Source organism: Rutidosis leptorrhynchoides, chromosome 4, assembly GCF_046630445.1.
Source record: "Rutidosis leptorrhynchoides isolate AG116_Rl617_1_P2 chromosome 4, CSIRO_AGI_Rlap_v1, whole genome shotgun sequence".
NCBI classification, from domain to species: domain Eukaryota; kingdom Viridiplantae; phylum Streptophyta; class Magnoliopsida; order Asterales; family Asteraceae; genus Rutidosis; species Rutidosis leptorrhynchoides.
This window is the reverse complement of record NC_092336.1, coordinates 616,228,236-616,248,593: the sequence shown is the minus strand read 5'-3', so window position 1 is coordinate 616,248,593 and position 20,358 is coordinate 616,228,236. Positions and strand designations below refer to the sequence as shown.

Below are 20,358 nucleotides of genomic sequence, written 5' to 3'. Positions count from 1 at the left end.
ACTATAATAAAATAGATATGAATAATTGAATATCTTAAAATTTACCAAAGAGCTTAATGATTGGAACGCATGTGTTGTTGAATGCATTCCCCTTACCCACTGCTTTATGGAACAAAAATATTACGGATAACTCAATACTAATTTTCATTTTGTAATGTAAGTCGGGCTTTATTACATAGAACTCTATTATTTTTAGAGCTTTTAAATTTAATGAGAAAATACTCCATAAAATATGTTCAAATTCGAGTTTTGTAAGAAATTAACAAATATTCTTAAATCTATTATAATTTTCATTACTAAAAGGTTAAAAGTTTTTATAGTTCACTAAGTTTTCTATCTCTAATTTTTCATTAAAAAAGAAGACTATATATCTCACTTATATACGGGAAATTTTGACATGACTAAACGTGTCCTAAATATCTCCCAATTAATTAGCTTCAATATTTTTATATTGTAAAGATATATATAATGAATTTTATTTTTATAATAGTGAAATGACCCGTGAAATCACGGGTTTGTTTAAACGTAACAATTTAATAACATGTTTTATGTATTAAGTGAATGTAAATGCTAATGTCATTTATTTTAATGACCCGTTTAACTAAGAAACTTGTCGTTGTTTTTTTTTTCTTTGAAAAGCAAGAATTTTATTGCTAACACTCATGTTACAACAATTGCAAGGCCAAGAAAAGCCTCATGCTTGCTCAATGATCACGAAAGGCTTTGCAGAGAGTGCAAGCTTGAAAACTAAACATACACGTACACACGAAAACTATACAATTAAGTAGCTCAGAGATAAATGTAAGGATCACTCAACCACGCATGCCAATTGAAGATCTTTTTTCGCAACCGTTGTGAAATCCATTCAAACGACTTGGATTGTATTTCGTTCAACATAACCGGGATTGTCCACGATTTCCCACGGAAGACTAAGTTGTTACGATTCTTCCAATTATAGTAGGCGCAAACACACTCAACAGCTTGCCAAATTAATCTTCCGAAATTTGTCAATGGAATCGGAGCGTTCCCTCGAAGAATCTCGCCGATACTTAAATTTGAGAAGCTTCCAATCTTCCACCAACTATAGACTCTATTCCAAACTTCCATCGAATATTTGCAAGAGATTAGGCAGTGGTCCACACTCTCTAAATCGTCATCACAAATTGAGCATCGGACGGAATGGAGATCGATACCCTGTTTGTCAAGTTTCAATCTAACCCGGATACGTTTCTTCAATACCCTCCACGCAAAGATTTCAAATTTTTTAGGAACCAAACTATTGCGATATGTTTCGTGCGATGAAGTGATGCCCGAGAGTATTCGTTCATCAAGCTGTGAAGAAAGAGAATTAACTGTGAATCGTCCATTTGAAGCTAAGGTCCACTTCCATTTGTCTTCATTCCCTAGATCAAACGCATACCCTGATAACATGTTGATAAGTCCTTGCAACTCGCCTGCGGTACGGCCACCTGGATCTCGAGACCAACCCCATACGAAAATAGTATTTGGAGCAGTCATGTTGATGCGATCACAAATTTAGCCGATAAAGTCGCGGGAAGATTTCACTCAGCCTGGTGTTGCCGATCCAGTGATCATGCCAAAAAGCTGTACAAGACACGTTACCCACACTTTTGATGTATGAATTTCGAAATGTCACATACAGCTCGTCGATGATGTTGCCTGCAATGATGATGTTTTTTCAAGTACTGTTTTTACAAATATATAAAGACATGTAATTTCGCATACATATGTAATGTAATTAATTTCGTAAAAAGAATCCATATTTGAGTATTAATAATATAATAATTATAATTATTATATTAAAAGTAAATAATAATAATAATAAACTTCGCTCAAAGTTGAGTATTTATATTTTAATAATAATTATTATTATTAGTAATAATAAATGTCTTTTAAATTTTTTAGAAAATTAAAATACAACTATTATATAAAAGTTGTACAATATGCTTTAAAATTTGGGTGTTTTGTAAAAGATTTTACAATTTAGGAGAGATTAGTATTTCCTTTTATAAAAGATTTCGTATTATTTTTTTTATTAATTTAATATAAAATTATGACATCATCATTATAAAAATTAAATGGTAATTAATTTAATGATTTAATCATCATTTTAGAGCTTTCTATAACTATATAGATTCATGAAAACTGGTAAAAACGATAATACATCAAGTCTTAGTTAGATTTCAAATCCACTTTTGATTTAAAATTGGTTGCCAATTGATTTAACTAACTCTTCTTTTTTATGTATAGATTAATACAAAAGTTAATATATATGACCATGGAATGTATTTTACGTATAATGTTTCAAATTGGTTGATAAAACAAATATTGATTTCTTAACTTTCATAAATATAATAAAACATGTCAAATAAAGTAAAAACATTTAAGTCTCAGAAAAGAATTTGGAATGGTATGGTTTGGAACGCATGTATAATGATATCAGTGGAACCTAAAGTGATGTAATATATATGAGGATTCTATTCAAAATTAAGCAGTGACGTTAATATATATATATATATATATATATATATATATATATATATATATATATATATATATATATATATATATATATATATATATATATATATATATATATATATATATATATAATGATTATAAACAATTTTTTTATTAAATTAGTATCAACAAATGATATAATTTTTTTAATCACCAAATAAATTTATTTAAATTTGTCGAACAAATATTTTTTGTAAATTGTTCGATTATTCTATGATTAATGATTATAGCTACTTCATTAATTGGAGCAACAATTGGTAGTTGTTTTCAAGACTTCTTTGTATTAAATATTTCTCTGAGCCCGTGCATTGCATATGTGTGTAAAAAACTGTGCAATAAAAGGGATTTGCAGTTCATATTGGTATGTAAATAGTGATACTAAAAATATAAAAAATATAAGAATTATTTAAGAGCTCGTGCTATTGACAAAATTTAAATATTCTTTTTGAGTTTAAGAGCTCGTGGTCATTGAGTTGATAAATATGCAAATTTAACAAAAACAAAAAAATTCTAATGTAAATCATTGGTTGTAATGGTTCACATTAGAAAACTTACATCATAGGAGCCAATAAAAATCTAAAAACATATTTTATATTTAAAACATTCAAATGTGTAAAACACTTTGCAATTGTATTTAAAACATATTTTTTATGGCCCCAAACACCGAACAATGGTTTGATGACTTACGTACACTACTACAAAAATGATCAATTAGACGTGTTAAAAAGGCTAATTAGACGTGTTTTTCAACACGTCTAGATGTAACAACATCAACAAATGATATAATTTTTTTTAATCACCAAATGTTATACATTGTATGGTGAAGTTGGCTCTATTTATTATAGATCGATTTCAATGCTTACAATCACAGCACTATTGGTAATACATGTTTTTTCTAGTATTTCAATACAAAAAAATAAGGTGAAGTTGGCTCTAGTTATTATAGATCGATTTCAATGCTTACAATCACAACACTATTGGTAATACATGTTTTTTCAAGTATTTCAATACAAAAAAATAAGGTTCCTTATGCCTGAATCTTTTTATCACATTAAGTAAACTCGCTTTATATATAGTGTTGTTGGTCACACTGCAAAGAAATAAGATACATCAATAACTCATACAAAAACAGGCTATTGAAAGATAAGTAAACCTAAAACTGAAATTTTTACAATTAAATTACACCATCTAATTTTTGTCATCCGATTATTAATAATTCATGGTCAACAAAACTTCGTAACGTAGCAGCTCAAATGGTGTTAGCCGTTTTGCTTAATGCTTCTCTGCCCATTTCGACCTGTAGCAACTTATTATCCGTTTTAAGTTGTTAACTTGTTTCCTTGGCCATCTACTGACCCATTTTATCACTTCAAGATTATGCATTATATCACATTACTCATTAAGAGTCCAAGGAGAACATTGCAAGGTTAAGTATATAGAACCGTACCTGAAGGATTATCCTATTGCATAAAGGCGTCTTCTTAGGATACATCTAAAACTTCAGAAATTGGCTAGGTATTCGCGGGTCTAAAGGAAAAGGTAAGACATAATTTAGATAAAAAATCGATACTCTTACACAATTAAATACCAAAATGAGCAGCTAAAAAGGAAAATAACAATTCAATACTTCAACAGCAAGAATGTAATAAAGACATGACAGTAAGTTAAATAAATATTTTGTGCAGTATATGATTATGAAACATAAAACACATAGGAACTATATAAACCAAACATATGGATAACAGATAATTCACAAATTGAACGATTACTTCGAAAATGGCCTCTGAAAGTTTATTAGAATAAACAATTGATATATAAAAACATAGAAGAAAAAACAGGACGGAACAAAGAAATGCAAAACATGAACCAACAATAAATATTTAGATAGAAAAAAATGGACGAATGATATAAGGACCCACAATATATATTATCGAGTTCATTACTGTGTAAGTATGATCACTGGTATCTCAAACTTGATAATGCAGTTAGTACCTTTTAGACATGGTGGTGATGTTGACCCATTAACTAATCAGTAGGTTGATCATGTACGGTTAAACTTGTGGATAAATATCCATCTATAGAACCTGACCCAAATTCTTAAATCCTATAAAATTTTGTACATGTGAATATGAACTAATAATATAAGACTAAAAAAGTAGCAAAATATTAGGCCAAGTAATCAGTCTTGCTTAAACTAAACGATCTTTTAACTCCGTGACCTTGGTAACTGGTAGTCTTCATATACTATATAAGAAAGAGATGAGTGGAAGGCTGTCCAGAGATGGTACCTGCAAAAACGATAACGAAAAGATAAGATTATATGTACGCTTATATTTGGAAGTGGAAGGCTGTCCAAAAGTTGTGACTATCTGCATTATTTAACAAAGATCAGTTTTGATTACTTATAATATGATTCAAAACTAAGTAGTTACAACATAACCATAAGCATATTTAACACAAATGAAACATGAAACTATCTGAACATACCTCGAACCATTATCACCAAGTCCACTTTATTATATCCACATGTGATATGTATCTAGCCTTGTAAAACGAAACCAGATTTCAACTTAAGATCAAAAAGCTTTATTTTTGTAACCTGAAATACAATAACAAACATATTTAATTTGAATTAATCGTATGCCCACATTTATAAGATCAAAAAGCTTTATTTTTTTAACCTGAAGAATAAAAAAAATTCCATTATTTTTTATTGTAAATTTACAAAAAAGAAACCTAACAAAAAGAAGATAATGACCAAACGATGTAATGAAATGATCAACATCAAAAATATCCTCAAACTCACTGCAATTCAATAACCACAACAATTAAAATCATATTACATAAATCAAGATACATAAGAAATGTACAAAACTCAGTAATACCTGGGATCAGCCCAGAATGAAGTTTTATCCAGCTCAGGAACTATAAGTGTAACATTTAAATATCTTGCAATTGCAACCATATCACATATCTGCACCATTAACAAACATTCATAATCAGAAACAATTTATTTCCTTTCTTGATTTCATAATTTAATCAAGTAAAATAAAACTTACAGCAGAACGTATTTAAAATAAAACTTCTCTTTACTGGAGGACCTCCAGTATCTTGTTTTAATAACTGATGTGCGTAGAGGTGTATACAAAATAGTAGTAATTTTTACAAGAAAATACTATTAAATACGATACAATTTTACACAAGTTATTTATTTATTTATAGAATGGATATACCTAAACCTTGCTACAACACTTATAGGCAGTGTACCTAATCGTACAGTAGTGTAGTTTTTAGTAAGTCCGGTTCGTTCTACGGGGATCTTAGCCAAGTTTAACGCTATATTTTTTTAAAACTATATTTGTATAAATATAAATATAAATATAAATATAAGTAGTATTATTATTATAAAAAGGGGGGTTTTACCGTTTAATGACCGGTTTGTCGATTTTAAAACTTAAGTCGCAGTTAAAACCTAATGTAAAATATTAAAAATAAATACAACTTAATTTAAAGCGTAAAGTAAATAACGATAATTAAAGTGCGATAAATAAAATTGCGATAATTAAAAAGTACGATAATTAAAAGTGCAATTAAATAAAATGACGGTAAATAAAAGTGCGATAATTAAAAGTGCAATTAAATATGAAATAAAAGAATTATGCTTATTTAAACTTCCGCAATCATGATGTTTGACGTGTTGATTTTAGTTTATTACCATGGGTTAATTGTCCTTTGTCCTGGATTATTCAATATGTCCAAACGGATTTGTCCATAATAGTCCATCAGTCATAATCATAAAATGCGGAAGTCTTCGTCAAATTATTCTTATTCCCGAAGTTAAATAATCTAACTAATTGGGGATTCGAATTGTAACAAGGTCTTAATACTTTGTTTAATGAATACACCAGGTTATCGACTGCGTGTAATCCAAGGTTTTACTACTTTGTTAACAATTACACCAATTACCCTTGAATGTAATCCACCCCTGTTTCAACAAGTCTATTGATTATTAATCCATCCCCTTGTCCGGTCAAATGAATAATTATTGGTATTTATAGATATCCCGCCCACCGTACCCAGTCAAGCGTATGTGGTTATATATAAATACGTCAAATTATAAGTCTATATATTAAATTAACGAGGTATCATTTAGTTAATATAAAGCCCATTAATAGCCCATAGTCTAATTTCCACAAGTGTCGTTCTTTTATCCAAACCCTAATTATGGTCCAAAGCCCAATTACCCAATTTTAATATTTAGCCCAACATCACTATTACTTCGGCTTAAATAAGCATAATAATAACTTAGCTACGAGACATTAATTTAAAAAGGTTGAACATAACTTACAATGATTAAAAATAGCATAGCGTTACACGGACAGAATTTCGACTTACACCCTTACAACATTCGCTAACATACCCTTATTATTAGAATTTAAAATTAAAATTAAAATTAAAATATATATAATATATATATACGAGTGAGAGATAGATAAAGAAAAAGATGTGTTAAGTTGATCACCAAACTGCGAAATTTATAGGAGTGTGGCCAGCTACTGTTCACCATGCGATCGCATAGTATTATAACTGCCAGGCCATGCGATCGCATGGCCTCTTTTTCCAGCTCACATGAGTTTGTTTCTTCTTGCCGACGGTTTTATAAATATAATATAATATATATATAATTTTAAGAATTAATTATATATTATATTATATTCATGTGCATAGTTGACTTGTAATTTTTAGTCCGTTGCGTCGAGCGTTGAGAGTTGACTTTGGTCCCGGTTCAGGATTTTCGAACGTCCTTTCGTACAATTTAATATCTTGTATTTTGCATTTTGCGTCTTGTACTTTTGTAATTTCGAGACGTTTCTCACCGATAATTTAAACAACTTTGATTGTACTTTGTACGTTTGAGCTTTTTGGTCATTTGCGTCTTCAATTCGTCGAATCTGTCTTTTGTCTTCACCTTTTATTATTTAAATGAATATCACTTGTAAATAGAACAATTGCAACTAAAAGCTTATCTTTCTTGAGGGATAATGCTATGAAATATATGTTCGTTTTTAGCATTATCAAATATTCCCACACTTGTGCGTTGTTTGTCCTCAAGCAATATAGTCTTGAAATAAAATGTAATGACCCGGAATTTTCCGACCAAATTATACTTATGAGATTAATATTTACATAAATTAAACCATACCAACATGATAAGCAATCCAAATTGTTGAGACTTGTGTTTTTGAAAAGAGTTCTACACAACGTTTGACCGTCCAATATGACCGATGATATCACGAACTATATAACATACGATAATTATATGTTTATGTATATATATGTATATATATATATTTAACATGATTTAAGGATGGTTTAACATCTCATTGTGTACTAATGACAATGAGTTATAAGTATATTTCGAAACTACTAACTTAAGTTTTCAAAACGATAACTATACGTAACATTCTTTGATATATATACATATAATCTATAATGCTTATACATGTATCGTATATATAATGTATTTAATCACTTTTTAAGGACTTAAATACATAAAACAATATAAGTATATTCACAAAAGATAGCTATATTTGAATTCTCGTTCCGTTTCCTCAAGATTTCTATACGTATATCTAGGGTATATGTACCCGTATCATACCCAGCTTCTATACGTATTTACTATTGGTATATACACATCAAATCAACATCCTAATCAACATTATTACTGCCCTAGATATGAGGTAACTAGAATTTGTCAAGTAGTATGAATTATTAGTAAGAAAACAAAATTAGGAATCCTTTTCTTTCTTTATAAACTAAAAACGTTTTTATAAATGAACACCATTTCTTCACTCCATTTTCTCATACCTACACTCTCATTTCTCTCTCAAAATACTCCTAACTTCATACTTGATCATCTCCAAGCATTTTCCCCATCATTTAGCTTCAATTACAAGCCTTAAACACCATAAGAAAACTCTTTCAAGAACATATCAAAATAACCACCCATTTGAAGAAGTTTACTTCCAACCTTTTGATCTAACTCCACCACTCTTTGATTCCAAGATTATTTTTTATCTTTTACAGTAACTTTGTCCAAGTAACTTGAGGTAGTAACCTTGTTCATAATCTTATTCAATTCATATTCATATAGCTATCTTATTTTGTGGTATAAAATTTTAACAACAAGAACATAGTTTGAATGATTTCAAACTTGTTCGTAAACTAAATAGATCCTTCTAACTTGAATTTTAAAATACTTCAAGACCTGTAATATATCATAATGATATGATAACCTAACAAGATATAACTTGGTTTTACAAAGAACATCTTAAAAACTGAATCTACGTCGTCAGAGTACAACCGGGGGCTGTTTTGGGTTGGATAATTTAAAACCATCTTGAACTTTGAATTGGAAGTTCATGTTCTGGAAAAATGATATTTCTTATGAATATGTTAACACATAAAAATTTCATGGTTTAACTCAAAGTGTAAGTATTTTTAGAAAAATGATCATTAAATGTTGTTTTTATGATGGAAAATGATCACTTTCATAAGTTTCACCAAAGTTTGACCTATAACCTATGATTTCGAATATAAACTAAGGTATTTTCAGTTCATATTCGATCCAAGGAAGTGGCAAGTTGAACCAACAAAAACGGAGTTGTAATGAAGAAACTACGACTAAAACAAGATTGGGTATCCGAAGCTAGTTTAGCTACGAAAATATTTGGAGAAAAAGTAAATTAATCATATCTTTTCTAATTAATATGATATTTTATATATAATTACTTATAATTTGATTTTATATATTTCAGGACCACCCGTAAACAACACGAGAAGATTAATCATAAGACCTCATGATTGTACGCAACACGTCATTTGACAACACGGTACTTTATGTACGCAACACGTCATTTGACAACATGGTACCATGGGTCGAGATTAATTCTGATCAATAGGAATACGATGGGGTCTTTATTTATTTTATTTAAGCAACTAATTGTGGACCACTAACATCGGACTGCTAACTACGGACTAAGAAAATATTAAAAGTATTAAAAGTATATATATATGTAACGATTACTTAAAAAGAAAATATGTTGATATATTATATATATGGTTAGGTTCGTGATATCTATCGGAGACCAAGTCGAATTAAATACCTTCAAGGCAAAAGTGAGTTTCATTTGCTCACTTTTAATTGCTTTTGCAATATATATTTTTGGGCTGAGAATACATGCGCTGCTTTTATAAATGTTTACAAAATAGACACAGGTACTTAAAAATATATTCTACGTTGAGTTGTACCACTGGCATATTTCCCTGTAGCTTGGTAACTACTATTTACATGGGTATTGTAAACGCGAATCCTGTTGATAGATCTATCGGGCCTGACAACCCCAACCGGACTGGACGACCAGTATTCAACGGTTGCACAGTACTTCGTTTTGGTGACTACACTTGGTACGGTGTAGTGAGAGTTCATAATAAAGGGAATATGTGACGTTGATTAAATGTTAAGTATGGTTACCAAGTGCTCAACCACTTAGAATGCTTTACATACACTTGCGAGTGTATTATGTTTATGATTATGAAATCTTGTTGTCTATTAACATATTGAAATGATTGTTATGATAAACCTATGAACTTACCAACCTTTTGGTTGACACTTTAAAGCATGTTTATTCTCAGGTACGAATTAAGTCTTCCGTTGTGCATTTGCTCAATATAAGGACATTACTTGGAGCCGATCATAGCAATGGGACCAAATGTTGATGACTTCGTCCAGGTGGATTAGGACGGGTCCTTTCATAAAAATACTAGAATCACTTCTTTATTCTTCACACTTTGTACATCAGTGATTTCTATACGGCGGTATGAACAATGATAGTAACGATGTGATTTACAGTCCCACATGACTATAAAAATTTAGATCCTTTAGGAAATTGGATCTTTATGAAAACATTTGATCTTTTGAAAATTCAATCTAGCTTTTACCCTAGATAAGTTTTCCGGAATAACCCTTCACCGGTGTTTGCAAAATCTTTTTGTGGATTTGTTGGGTTTCAGATTTGAAAATTTTAGCTCAAAACTTGCGATTTTGTGTCACCCACTTGCTAACCTTTGTATTGGGAAAGCAACACGTCCAGTTTACTTGCTCCGTATATTACCTTTCGGTAATCTACCGTCCGGTTGTAAAGGAAAGCGTTGAACAATCAACTGTTAAGGCAATGTCCCGTGACATGCTTTTAATTATGGTCTATAACGTGTCGGATGCAATTACTATCATTGGTAGGAGCAATAGTAAAGCTCACCCTATAGTTTTTCGGTCTGGCACAATGTCCTATCTTTAACCATGCTATGCAACCACCGTTCTTACAGTTGACACCCGATTTGGTTCAGGTGACCTAATGAATTCCAGGTGAATTCCTAGGATTTTACGTTCAATGGTAATGAACGCATTAAAAATGGGTTTTCAGAAAACAAATCGGTTTGTAATTTTGATCAAAATATTTTCTCGTTCAAGCTCGAGTTTAGATATCATTGAATTCTATGAGTTTGTAATTCTCAATCTTTAAAAGTCAATCTCAAGGATTGAGTAATATCAGTCTTAAAAGCTGATTTTTGATCTTTAAGGAGATTATCCTTTCTGGGGATCTGATTCATTAGTCTTATCAAGCTAATTTGCACGGCGCCCTCCCCATTTTACGAGACAGGTCCTCTCATGGTTAGGATAAGTCTGACCACTTGGCGACCCTGTTTGATGCTGAGGTCCGTGGATTTCCAGTTGATTTTTGAGAAAACTTTTCAAGGTTTTTTGTAGACTCTACAACTGGTCTGGACGACAACTTCCTGACCTAAATCAAGAAGCGCGTGTCTTTTTAGGAAGACTTTACTTCCTTTTAATGATGGAATTGATTCATCGTGTAGATCCATCAAGAAAACTTTATATATATATTAACAAATAGCGAGGCGATGATTTATAGAAGTAAATGACAAAAACATTTGAAAGTTTAAGTTATACTATGAGTGGTATAGTTTATGAATAATTTAAGGCTATATTTTGACAAAGATACGTGACACGAAACGTAAAATGCAAGTGTTCTAAAGGTACGAAAGGACATTCGAAAAACCGGAACCGGGACATAAGTCGAGTGATGACGTACGACTTATCGGAACAAAAATTACAAGTCAACTATGCACGTGAATTTAATATAATATATAATTAATTATATAAATTATATATTATAAATATAATATAAATAAATATGCCGACAAGAGTCATGACAAAATCATATGTGAGCTGGAAAAGCTTCCCATGCAATCGCATGGGAATTACACTGTCCAGCCATGCGATCGCATGGCAACCCTGGACAGGCCACATCTATAAAAGCCGATGTTTTGTGCTTATGATTTCATTCCTACTCCGTATTATATTTATTAATTATATTATTATTATTATTATTATTATTATTATTATTATTATTATTATTATTATTATTATTATTAAGATTAATCTTATTATTATTAGTAGTATTTGTATTATTATTAGTATTATACATAAAATACTACGACGAGGTCATGAGCGTGTCACTTTCAAAATATGTTTTCAAGCGGGATAGAGTTAAGGAAATTATGGGTTATTGCCATGGAGGTTATGGATAATGTTCGAGGGTATATTTATGAATCAAATCTAGTGTTTATTATCTCCGTTACGACTTTATATGCTGCTAAGGTGAGTTTCATAAGATCCCTTTTACTCTCTACATTTTTGGGCTGAGAATACATGCAAATGCTTTATTAACCAATATACAATATTTATATACGTGAGTTTCATTTGCTCCCTTTTTAATTGCTTTTGCAATATATATTTTTGGGCTGAGAATACATGCACTTTATTTTATACGCAATGGATACAAGTACATACTAAATTCTACACCGAGTTTGAACCGAAAATCCCTTAGCTTTGGTAACTAGTAACTGTCGGTTATAAGAACCGATGGGTGCGAATAGAGGTATATGGATCCATAGGGCTTGATATCCCCGTCCGAGCTAGAGCACTAGCCTTTTAACGGACGTATGCTATTTGAGAAGCGTACACGTTGGTTTGCGTGTATTATTAAGATGATTATACAAAGGGTACAAATTATATAAACGTTAAAGTTTAGTTACCAGGGTGCTCAATTTTGTAGAACCGATTGATAAACGTTTCGGATGAAACAACTGAAATCTTGTGATCCACCTTTTATGTAAAACCTATTGATAAACGTTTTGAATAAAACAACTGAACTTTTGTAATCCACATTGATATACGGATTATGTGTAATATTAAAACTATGAACTCACCAACCTTTGTGTTGACACTTGAAGCATGTTTATTCTCAGGATTCTAGAAGTCTTCCGCTGTTTGCTTATACGTGATACAAGATATGTGCTTGGAGTCATACATGCTATATACAAGAAAATTGCATTCACCAAACCATTACCATGTATCTTATTTTGACTGTATTGTCAACAGATGTATTATTGTAAACCATTTAAATGGTGATTGTCTATACATAGGAATCATCAGATGTTAAAAACCTGGAATTTATATATTCATTTATGAAATACCTTTTCAAACGAATACAATGTTACAAAATGTATCACATAGAGGTCAAATACCTCGTAATGAAATCAATGAATGACGTGTTCGTCCATATGGATTTGGAGCGATCGTCACAATTAACATATTGAAATGATTGTTATGATAAACCTAAGAACTCACCAACCTTTTGGTTGACACTTTAAAGCATGTTTATTCTCAGGTACGAATTAAGTCTTCCGTTGTGCATTTGCTCAATATAAGGACATTACTTGGAGCTGATCATCGCAATGGGACCAAATGTTGATGACTTCGTCCAGGTGGATTAGGACGGGTCCTTTCAGTTGGTATCAGAGCGGTGGTCGTAGCGAACCAGGTCTTGCATTAGTGTGTCTAACTAGTAGTTGTTAGGATGCATTAATGAATCTGGACTTCGACCGTGTCTACATGTCAAAAGTTTTGCTTATCATTTCTAGTCCGAAATCATCTGCTTATCATCCTTAGGAAATTACCTGCTTATCATTCATAGGTCTAGACACGTTTTACTGCATTTACTGTATTAATAGTGTATAGACGAATTCTTATCTTAGCATATCTGTTATTGCGAACTTTGACTGATATCTTTTCAAAGATTCTCCGTAATTTACGGGATTTTGGTATTATATATACATATGTAAATTATGTATTGAAGAGTACCAAATCTAACTCCTATAATCTATTCCATACCAAAAATTCATTTTCCCCATTATACAAGATGGATTCCGCATCTAGTTCGAATTCTTCAGATTCCGACAGTTATGCCGATATGGATTTCCATTCCGGCTTCGAAAGCAGCGTCACCGGAATGGATCAACCAATTTCCCATCATCTATTCTGGATGAATTGGGGATGGGTTCATAATATACTAAATCACTGGAGACAAGAAGAAGGTGATCCATTCCATCCACCAAATTGCCCTCTTGGCGATGAACCTGAAGCACTTACCGGCGAACCTATTCAAAACACCATTTTCTCTCTCATTTCTAGAGTATCTCGTCACGATTATATACTATCCCATATTACAAATCTTGTTCATTCGCTCGCTCCAACCGCCAATCATCCCGGTGTACTAGCAGAAGTTAACGAACTTCGCGCTCGCGTGACGGCTTTGGAGAACATGGTGCGAAGGTTGCAAACACCAGCAGCATAATCAGCACCACCATCAATAACATCAACAATACCATCATCACCACTAACAAACAACATCCGCATCACACGTCTCGACATCATAATCTGTCCCACAAACATCAACATCATACGCACCATTGATACCAAGGAGTACCAACAATAATGAACGATGAAGTATTGATCCATAACTTCATTGATATTCTGCGAAGAATATGTGGTTTCAAAAAGTTTTAGAGATTTCTTATTCTAGCTCAAACCGAAAAGCAAATGAGATTAATATCATATTAACTCATTAAATTCATGATTTCATCTGAAGAAAATATATATGTATATATATTTTCATAAAGATTGTAATTAAAAGTTCTTTTGTACAAAATATTAATGGTGAAATTTTTTTTTAACGGGTAGGTAATACCCGAGAAATAATTAGATTTCATCTTAATAAGTTACATTGTACATTCGTCGAAGCTGATTCAACAGTCATTTACTATCCTACTTACAACCACCGATATACGTATCCGTTCATCGCAGAATAACCATTTTCATTCAATTTCATATTTGGATTTTGACTTCCCAGAATCCAACAAGTGGCATATGAAGAAAACATATGACAAAATAAAATCTGTTAGAAACAAACAAATTAACTATGAAAAATTTTGTTAAGAATCCACGCTAACTGTTCCAGCTAATTATTCCTAGCTAACTGATTACATTTTATTTATCGCAGTTTATTTATCGCAATTTAATTATCGCACTTTTATTTATCGTCATTTAATTTCTGTAATTATTTTACGCACTTTAAATATCGAGACACGTATACAATGTTTTGACATATCATATCGACGCATCTATATATATTATTTGGAATCACCATAGACACTCTATATGCAGTAATGATCGACTTCTCTATACATGGTTGAGGTTGATTCTACAATAATATATATAGTTTGAGTTGTGATCGAGTCTGAGACGTATACGGGTCACGACACATATTAATTAATTCGTATATTATATATTAAACTATATATGAATTATTGGACTGTTACTGTGGACTAATGACATTGGACAATTAAAATGAATTAAAATATTGATTATAACATATGAAACTAAACATTTCTTCAAGATTGCCACTTGATTTCATCTTAAACCTCATTGTATCTTGACGATTACAATCAGCGTTCAAATCTATCATGATTCTTAAAAACAACTCAATCGAGAGGATAAACCAACCGCACTTCATCTACGAAAGAAAAGTTTGATGCATATAGTTATGCACCTGAAAAACCCTCGGAAACTGAGTAAACGTTTGACACGTATCTGTTCTAGTTCCTTTGACATTGTTATTACCGAAGATCGTTTTGCAATCCCTTTCCAAAGTAGCTAATTTTGTCACAGCTCCAGCAAGTCAACTCTGACTTTTCATCCGAAACAACTTTATTATAACCGCGATATATATGCGTACTCTTTATTGTTACTGGGGAACCTTTTATATTCCACAATATTACCATCAGCGATTAATCATTCTAAAAACACAATTCTCCTGAAACTACCTCGGTTTGATAACCGATGACCCAGATCAGTTAACCTTGAAAATACTGATGAAGCAGCATGTTGTAGATGATCTTAATGGCCAAAAGTTTGATGATAAAGAAAGGAGTGTTAGGAACGCTCGATAGAAAATTTAGTACCGAAAAGTGGATTATGCGAAACTATGAAGAAAGCCGTGGACAAATCACAAAGAATAAGTTTGCCTTCAAAGAATCCAAATGATTTTGTGCCTGCTGAAATCGTTAGCAAACATCTTATTTCTCATTCTAAACCTTCACAGACAAATCTTCTTCATCATCCATTGATATTAGAAATTCTAAGATATTCTCGTATGTTCTATTATAAATATCCTCCATATTTCTGGCGATATTTTCACAACTATTCTTATCTGAGATCATTTATCTCTCCGTAATATCTGCAACATAAAAGAAACTGTGTTAGTTTCTAAATTCTGAAACCTTCGAGTTTAAAATATGAATGTTTTGAAGTAGTGTTGGGAACTGAAGCATGGATTAGTATAATATAATGACACTTGATCAACGTCATTATATTACAATAAGTCATGCTGAGTTTCTAATGAAGCATGATGATTTACAGTACCGTCATCATGTGCCATTTACACGACTCTTACATTCTATCTAATCTCTAAACATATCAAGAGAATATTTTTCTGGATGACTCGGTCATCTCCAGGGTATTCTAGTAATTTAACAAATCAAAATCGTTCTATTATCATTTTCTTCTTAGAGCATTAGCTATGTTCATTCTGAATTTCATATCTACGAATTCCGGACCATTACTCGCTTGACTCGAAGTCGGGAAGAGAAAACGAAAGCATGAAGCTCTGAAAAATAATGAAGAATATAAACTCCGATAATAACCCCGAAATTTACAAACCGTGTATATCGATGCAGATAGCAATATAGAGACACGGGAGAATTAGAAACACTATAAACACAAGAGTATAGTAGAAGTAAATAGATTCTTCTGGTGGTAGATGAAAAAGAAGAATGACAGATATAAAAGTTAGGAGTATATCAAGAATCCGGACTGGATGGAGCATATTGATGAATGCTTTAAAGTAAGAATCAAGGGAGAAAGAATAGAAGGTGTGAGTCATGGAAAATAAGGAAACGAAGGGGTGAATTTATAGTGAAATATCCGATAGAGCAATTGAAACAGATTATTGCATATAATCAAAGAAGATCCTGATTTCCTTAATCACCAAAGAACCAAATCTTATCACGTAAGATTCTCTTTAAATCCCTTAAATCCCGGAAATCAATCATAACTACGTCATCGGTTAAGACAAATATATTTTACTCATCTCACTCTTTTACGGTAGTCTCATTTATATTCTTCGTATAATCGAATCGTTTTATCTACATTACTCAATGATGATAAAACTCCATTATCACCTTATATTTGTCATGAAAACCTTCTTATTGTTATCCATAACAACCTCTATCAAATTTCGGGGACGAAATTTCTTTAACGGGTAGGTACTGTAATGACCCGGAATTTTCCGACCAAATTATACTTATGAGATTAATATTTACATAAATTAAACCATACCAACATGATAAGCAATCCAAATTGTTGAGACTTGTGTTTTTGAAAAGAGTTCTACACAACGTTTGACCGTCCAATATGACCGATGATATCACGAACTATATAACATACGATAATTATATGTTTATGTATATATATATATATATATTTAACATGATTTAAGGATGGTTTAACATCTCATTGTGTACTAATGACAATGAGTTATAAGTATATTTCGAAACTACTAACTTAAGTTTTCAAAACGATAACTATACGTAACATTCTTTGATATATATACATATAATCTATAATGCTTATACATGTATCGTATATATAATGTATCTAATCACTTTTTAAGGACTTAAATACATAAAACAATATAAGTATATTAACAAAAGATAGCTATATTTGAATTCTCGTTCCGTTTCCTCAAGATTTCTATACGTATATCTAGGGTATATGTACCCGTATCATACCCAGCTTCTATACGTATTTACTATTGGTATATACACATCAAATCAATATCCTAATCAACATTATTACTGCCCTAGATATGAGGTAACTAGAATTTGTCAAGTAGTATGAATTATTAGTAAGAAAACAAAATTAGGAATCCTTTTCTTTCTTTATAAACTAAAAACGTTTTTATAAATGAACACCATTTCTTCACTCCATTTTCTCATACCTACACCCTCATTTCTCTCTCAAAATACTCCTAACTTCATACTTGATCATCTCCAAGCATTTTCCCCATCATTTAGCTTCAATTACAAGCCTTAAACACCATAAGAAAACTCTTTCAAGAACATATCAAAATAACCACCCATTTGAAGAAGTTTACTTCCAACCTTTTGATCTAACTCCACCACTCTTTGATTCCAAGATTATTTTTTATCTTTTACAGTAACTTTGTCCAAGTAACTTGAGGTAGTAACCTTGTTCATAATCTTATTCAATTCATATTCATATAGCTATCTTATTTTGTGGTATAAAATTTTAACAACAAGAACATAGTTTGAATGATTTCAAACTTGTTCGCAAACTAAATAGATCCTTCTAACTTGAATTTTAAAATACTTCAAGACCTGTAATATATCATAATGATATGCTAACCTAACAAGATATAACTTGGTTTTACAAAGAACATCTTAAAAACTGAATCTACGTCGTCAGAGTGCAACCGGGGGCTGTTTTGGGTTAGATAATTTAAAACCATCTTGAACTTTGAATTGGAAGTTCATGTTCTGGAAAAATGATATTTCTTATGAATATGTTAACACATAAAAATTTCATGGTTTAACTCAAAGTGTAAGTATTTTTAGAAAAATGATCATTAAATGTTGTTTTTATGATGGAAAATGATCACTTTCATAAGTTTCACCAAAGTTTGACCTATAACCTATGATTTCAAATATAAACTAAGGTATTTTCAGTTCATATTCTTAAAATTTGACTCGATCCAAGGAAATGGCAAGTTGAACCAACAAAAACGAAGTTGAAATGAAGAAACTACGACTAAAACAAGATTGGGTATCCGAAGCTAGTTTAGCTACGAAAATATTTGGAGAAAAAGTAAATTAATCATATCTTTTCTAATTAATATGATATTTTATATATAATTACTTATGATTTGATTTTATATATTTCAGGACCACCCGTAAACAACACGAGAAGATTAATCATAAGACCTCATGATTGTACGCAACACGTCATTTGACAACACGGTACTTTATGTACGCAACACGTCATTTGACAACATGGTACCATGGGTCGAGATTAATTCTGATCAATAGGAATACGATGGGGTCTTTATTTATTTTATTTAAGCAACTAATTGTGGACCACTAACATCGGACTGCTAACTACGGACTAAGAAAATATTAAAAGTATTAAAAGTATATATATATGTAACGATTACTTAAAAAGAAAATATGTTGATATATTATATATATGGTTAGGTTCGTGATATCTATCGGAGACCAAGTCGAATTAAATACCTTCAAGGCAAAAGTGAGTTTCATTTGCTCACTTTTAATTGCTTTTGCAATATATATTTTTGGGCTGAGAATACATGCGCTGCTTTTATAAATGTTTACAAAATAGACACAGGTACTTAAAAATATATTCTACGTTGAGTTGTACCACTGGCATATTTCCCTGTAGCTTGGTAACTACTATTTACATGGGTATTGTAAACGCGAATCCTGTTGATAGATCTATCAGGCCTGACAACCCCAACCGGACTGGACGACCAGTATTCAACGGTTGCACAGTACTTCGTTTTGGTGACTACACTTGGTACGGTGTAGTGAGAGTTCATAATAAAGGGAATATGCGACGTTGATTAAATGTTAAGTATGGTTACCAAGTGCTCAACCACTTAGAATGCTTTACATACACTTGCGAGTGTATTATGTTTATGATTATGAAATCTTGTTGTCTATTAACATATTGAAATGATTGTTATGATAAACCTATGAACTCACCAACCTTTTGGTTGACACTTTAAAGCATGTTTATTCTCAGGTACGAATTAAGTCTTCTGTTGTGCATTTGCTCAATATAAGGACATTACTTGGAGCCGATCATCGCAATGGGACCAAATGTTGATGACTTCGTCCAGGTGGATTAGGACGGGTCCTTTCATAAAAATACTAGAATCACTTCTTTATTCTTCACACTTTGTACATCAGTGATTTCTATACGGCGGTATGAACAATGATAGTAACGATGTGATTTACAGTCCCACATGACTATAAAAATTTAGATCCTTTAGGAAATTGGATCTTTATGAAAACATTTGATCTTTTGAAAATTCAATCTAGCTTTTACCCTAGATAAGTTTTCCGGAATAACCCTTCACCGGTGTTTGCAAAATCTTTTTGTGGATTTGTTGGGTTTCAGATTTGAAAATTTTAGCTCAAAACTTGCGGTTTTGTGTCACCCACTTGCTAACCTTTGTA

General features: G+C 31.4%; 1 protein-coding gene and 1 long non-coding RNA gene across 2 annotated transcripts in view; both read right to left on the bottom strand.

Moving 5' to 3' along the window:
• Window positions 1-789: 789 nt before the first annotated feature.
• LOC139843045 (uncharacterized) lies at window positions 790-1,518 on the bottom strand. The gene has a single exon (XM_071833127.1). The coding sequence runs from the start codon at window positions 1,516-1,518 to the stop codon at window positions 790-792; it is 729 nt and encodes a 242-aa protein (XP_071689228.1).
• Window positions 1,519-5,424: 3,906 nt separating this feature from the next.
• The window catches only part of LOC139904089 (uncharacterized), a 74,030-nt gene continuing 59,096 nt past the window's right edge, over window positions 5,425-20,358 (bottom strand). Inside the window, exon 3 of the long non-coding RNA XR_011778653.1 lies at window positions 5,425-5,515. This is a non-coding gene — a long non-coding RNA (uncharacterized lncRNA). The remainder of the gene's footprint in view (window positions 5,516-20,358) is intronic.

Coding starts and splice junctions, on each gene's coding strand:
- LOC139843045 (XM_071833127.1), bottom strand. CDS start 1,518: ATGACTGCTCCAAATACTATTTTCGTATGGGGTTGGTCTCGAGATCCA.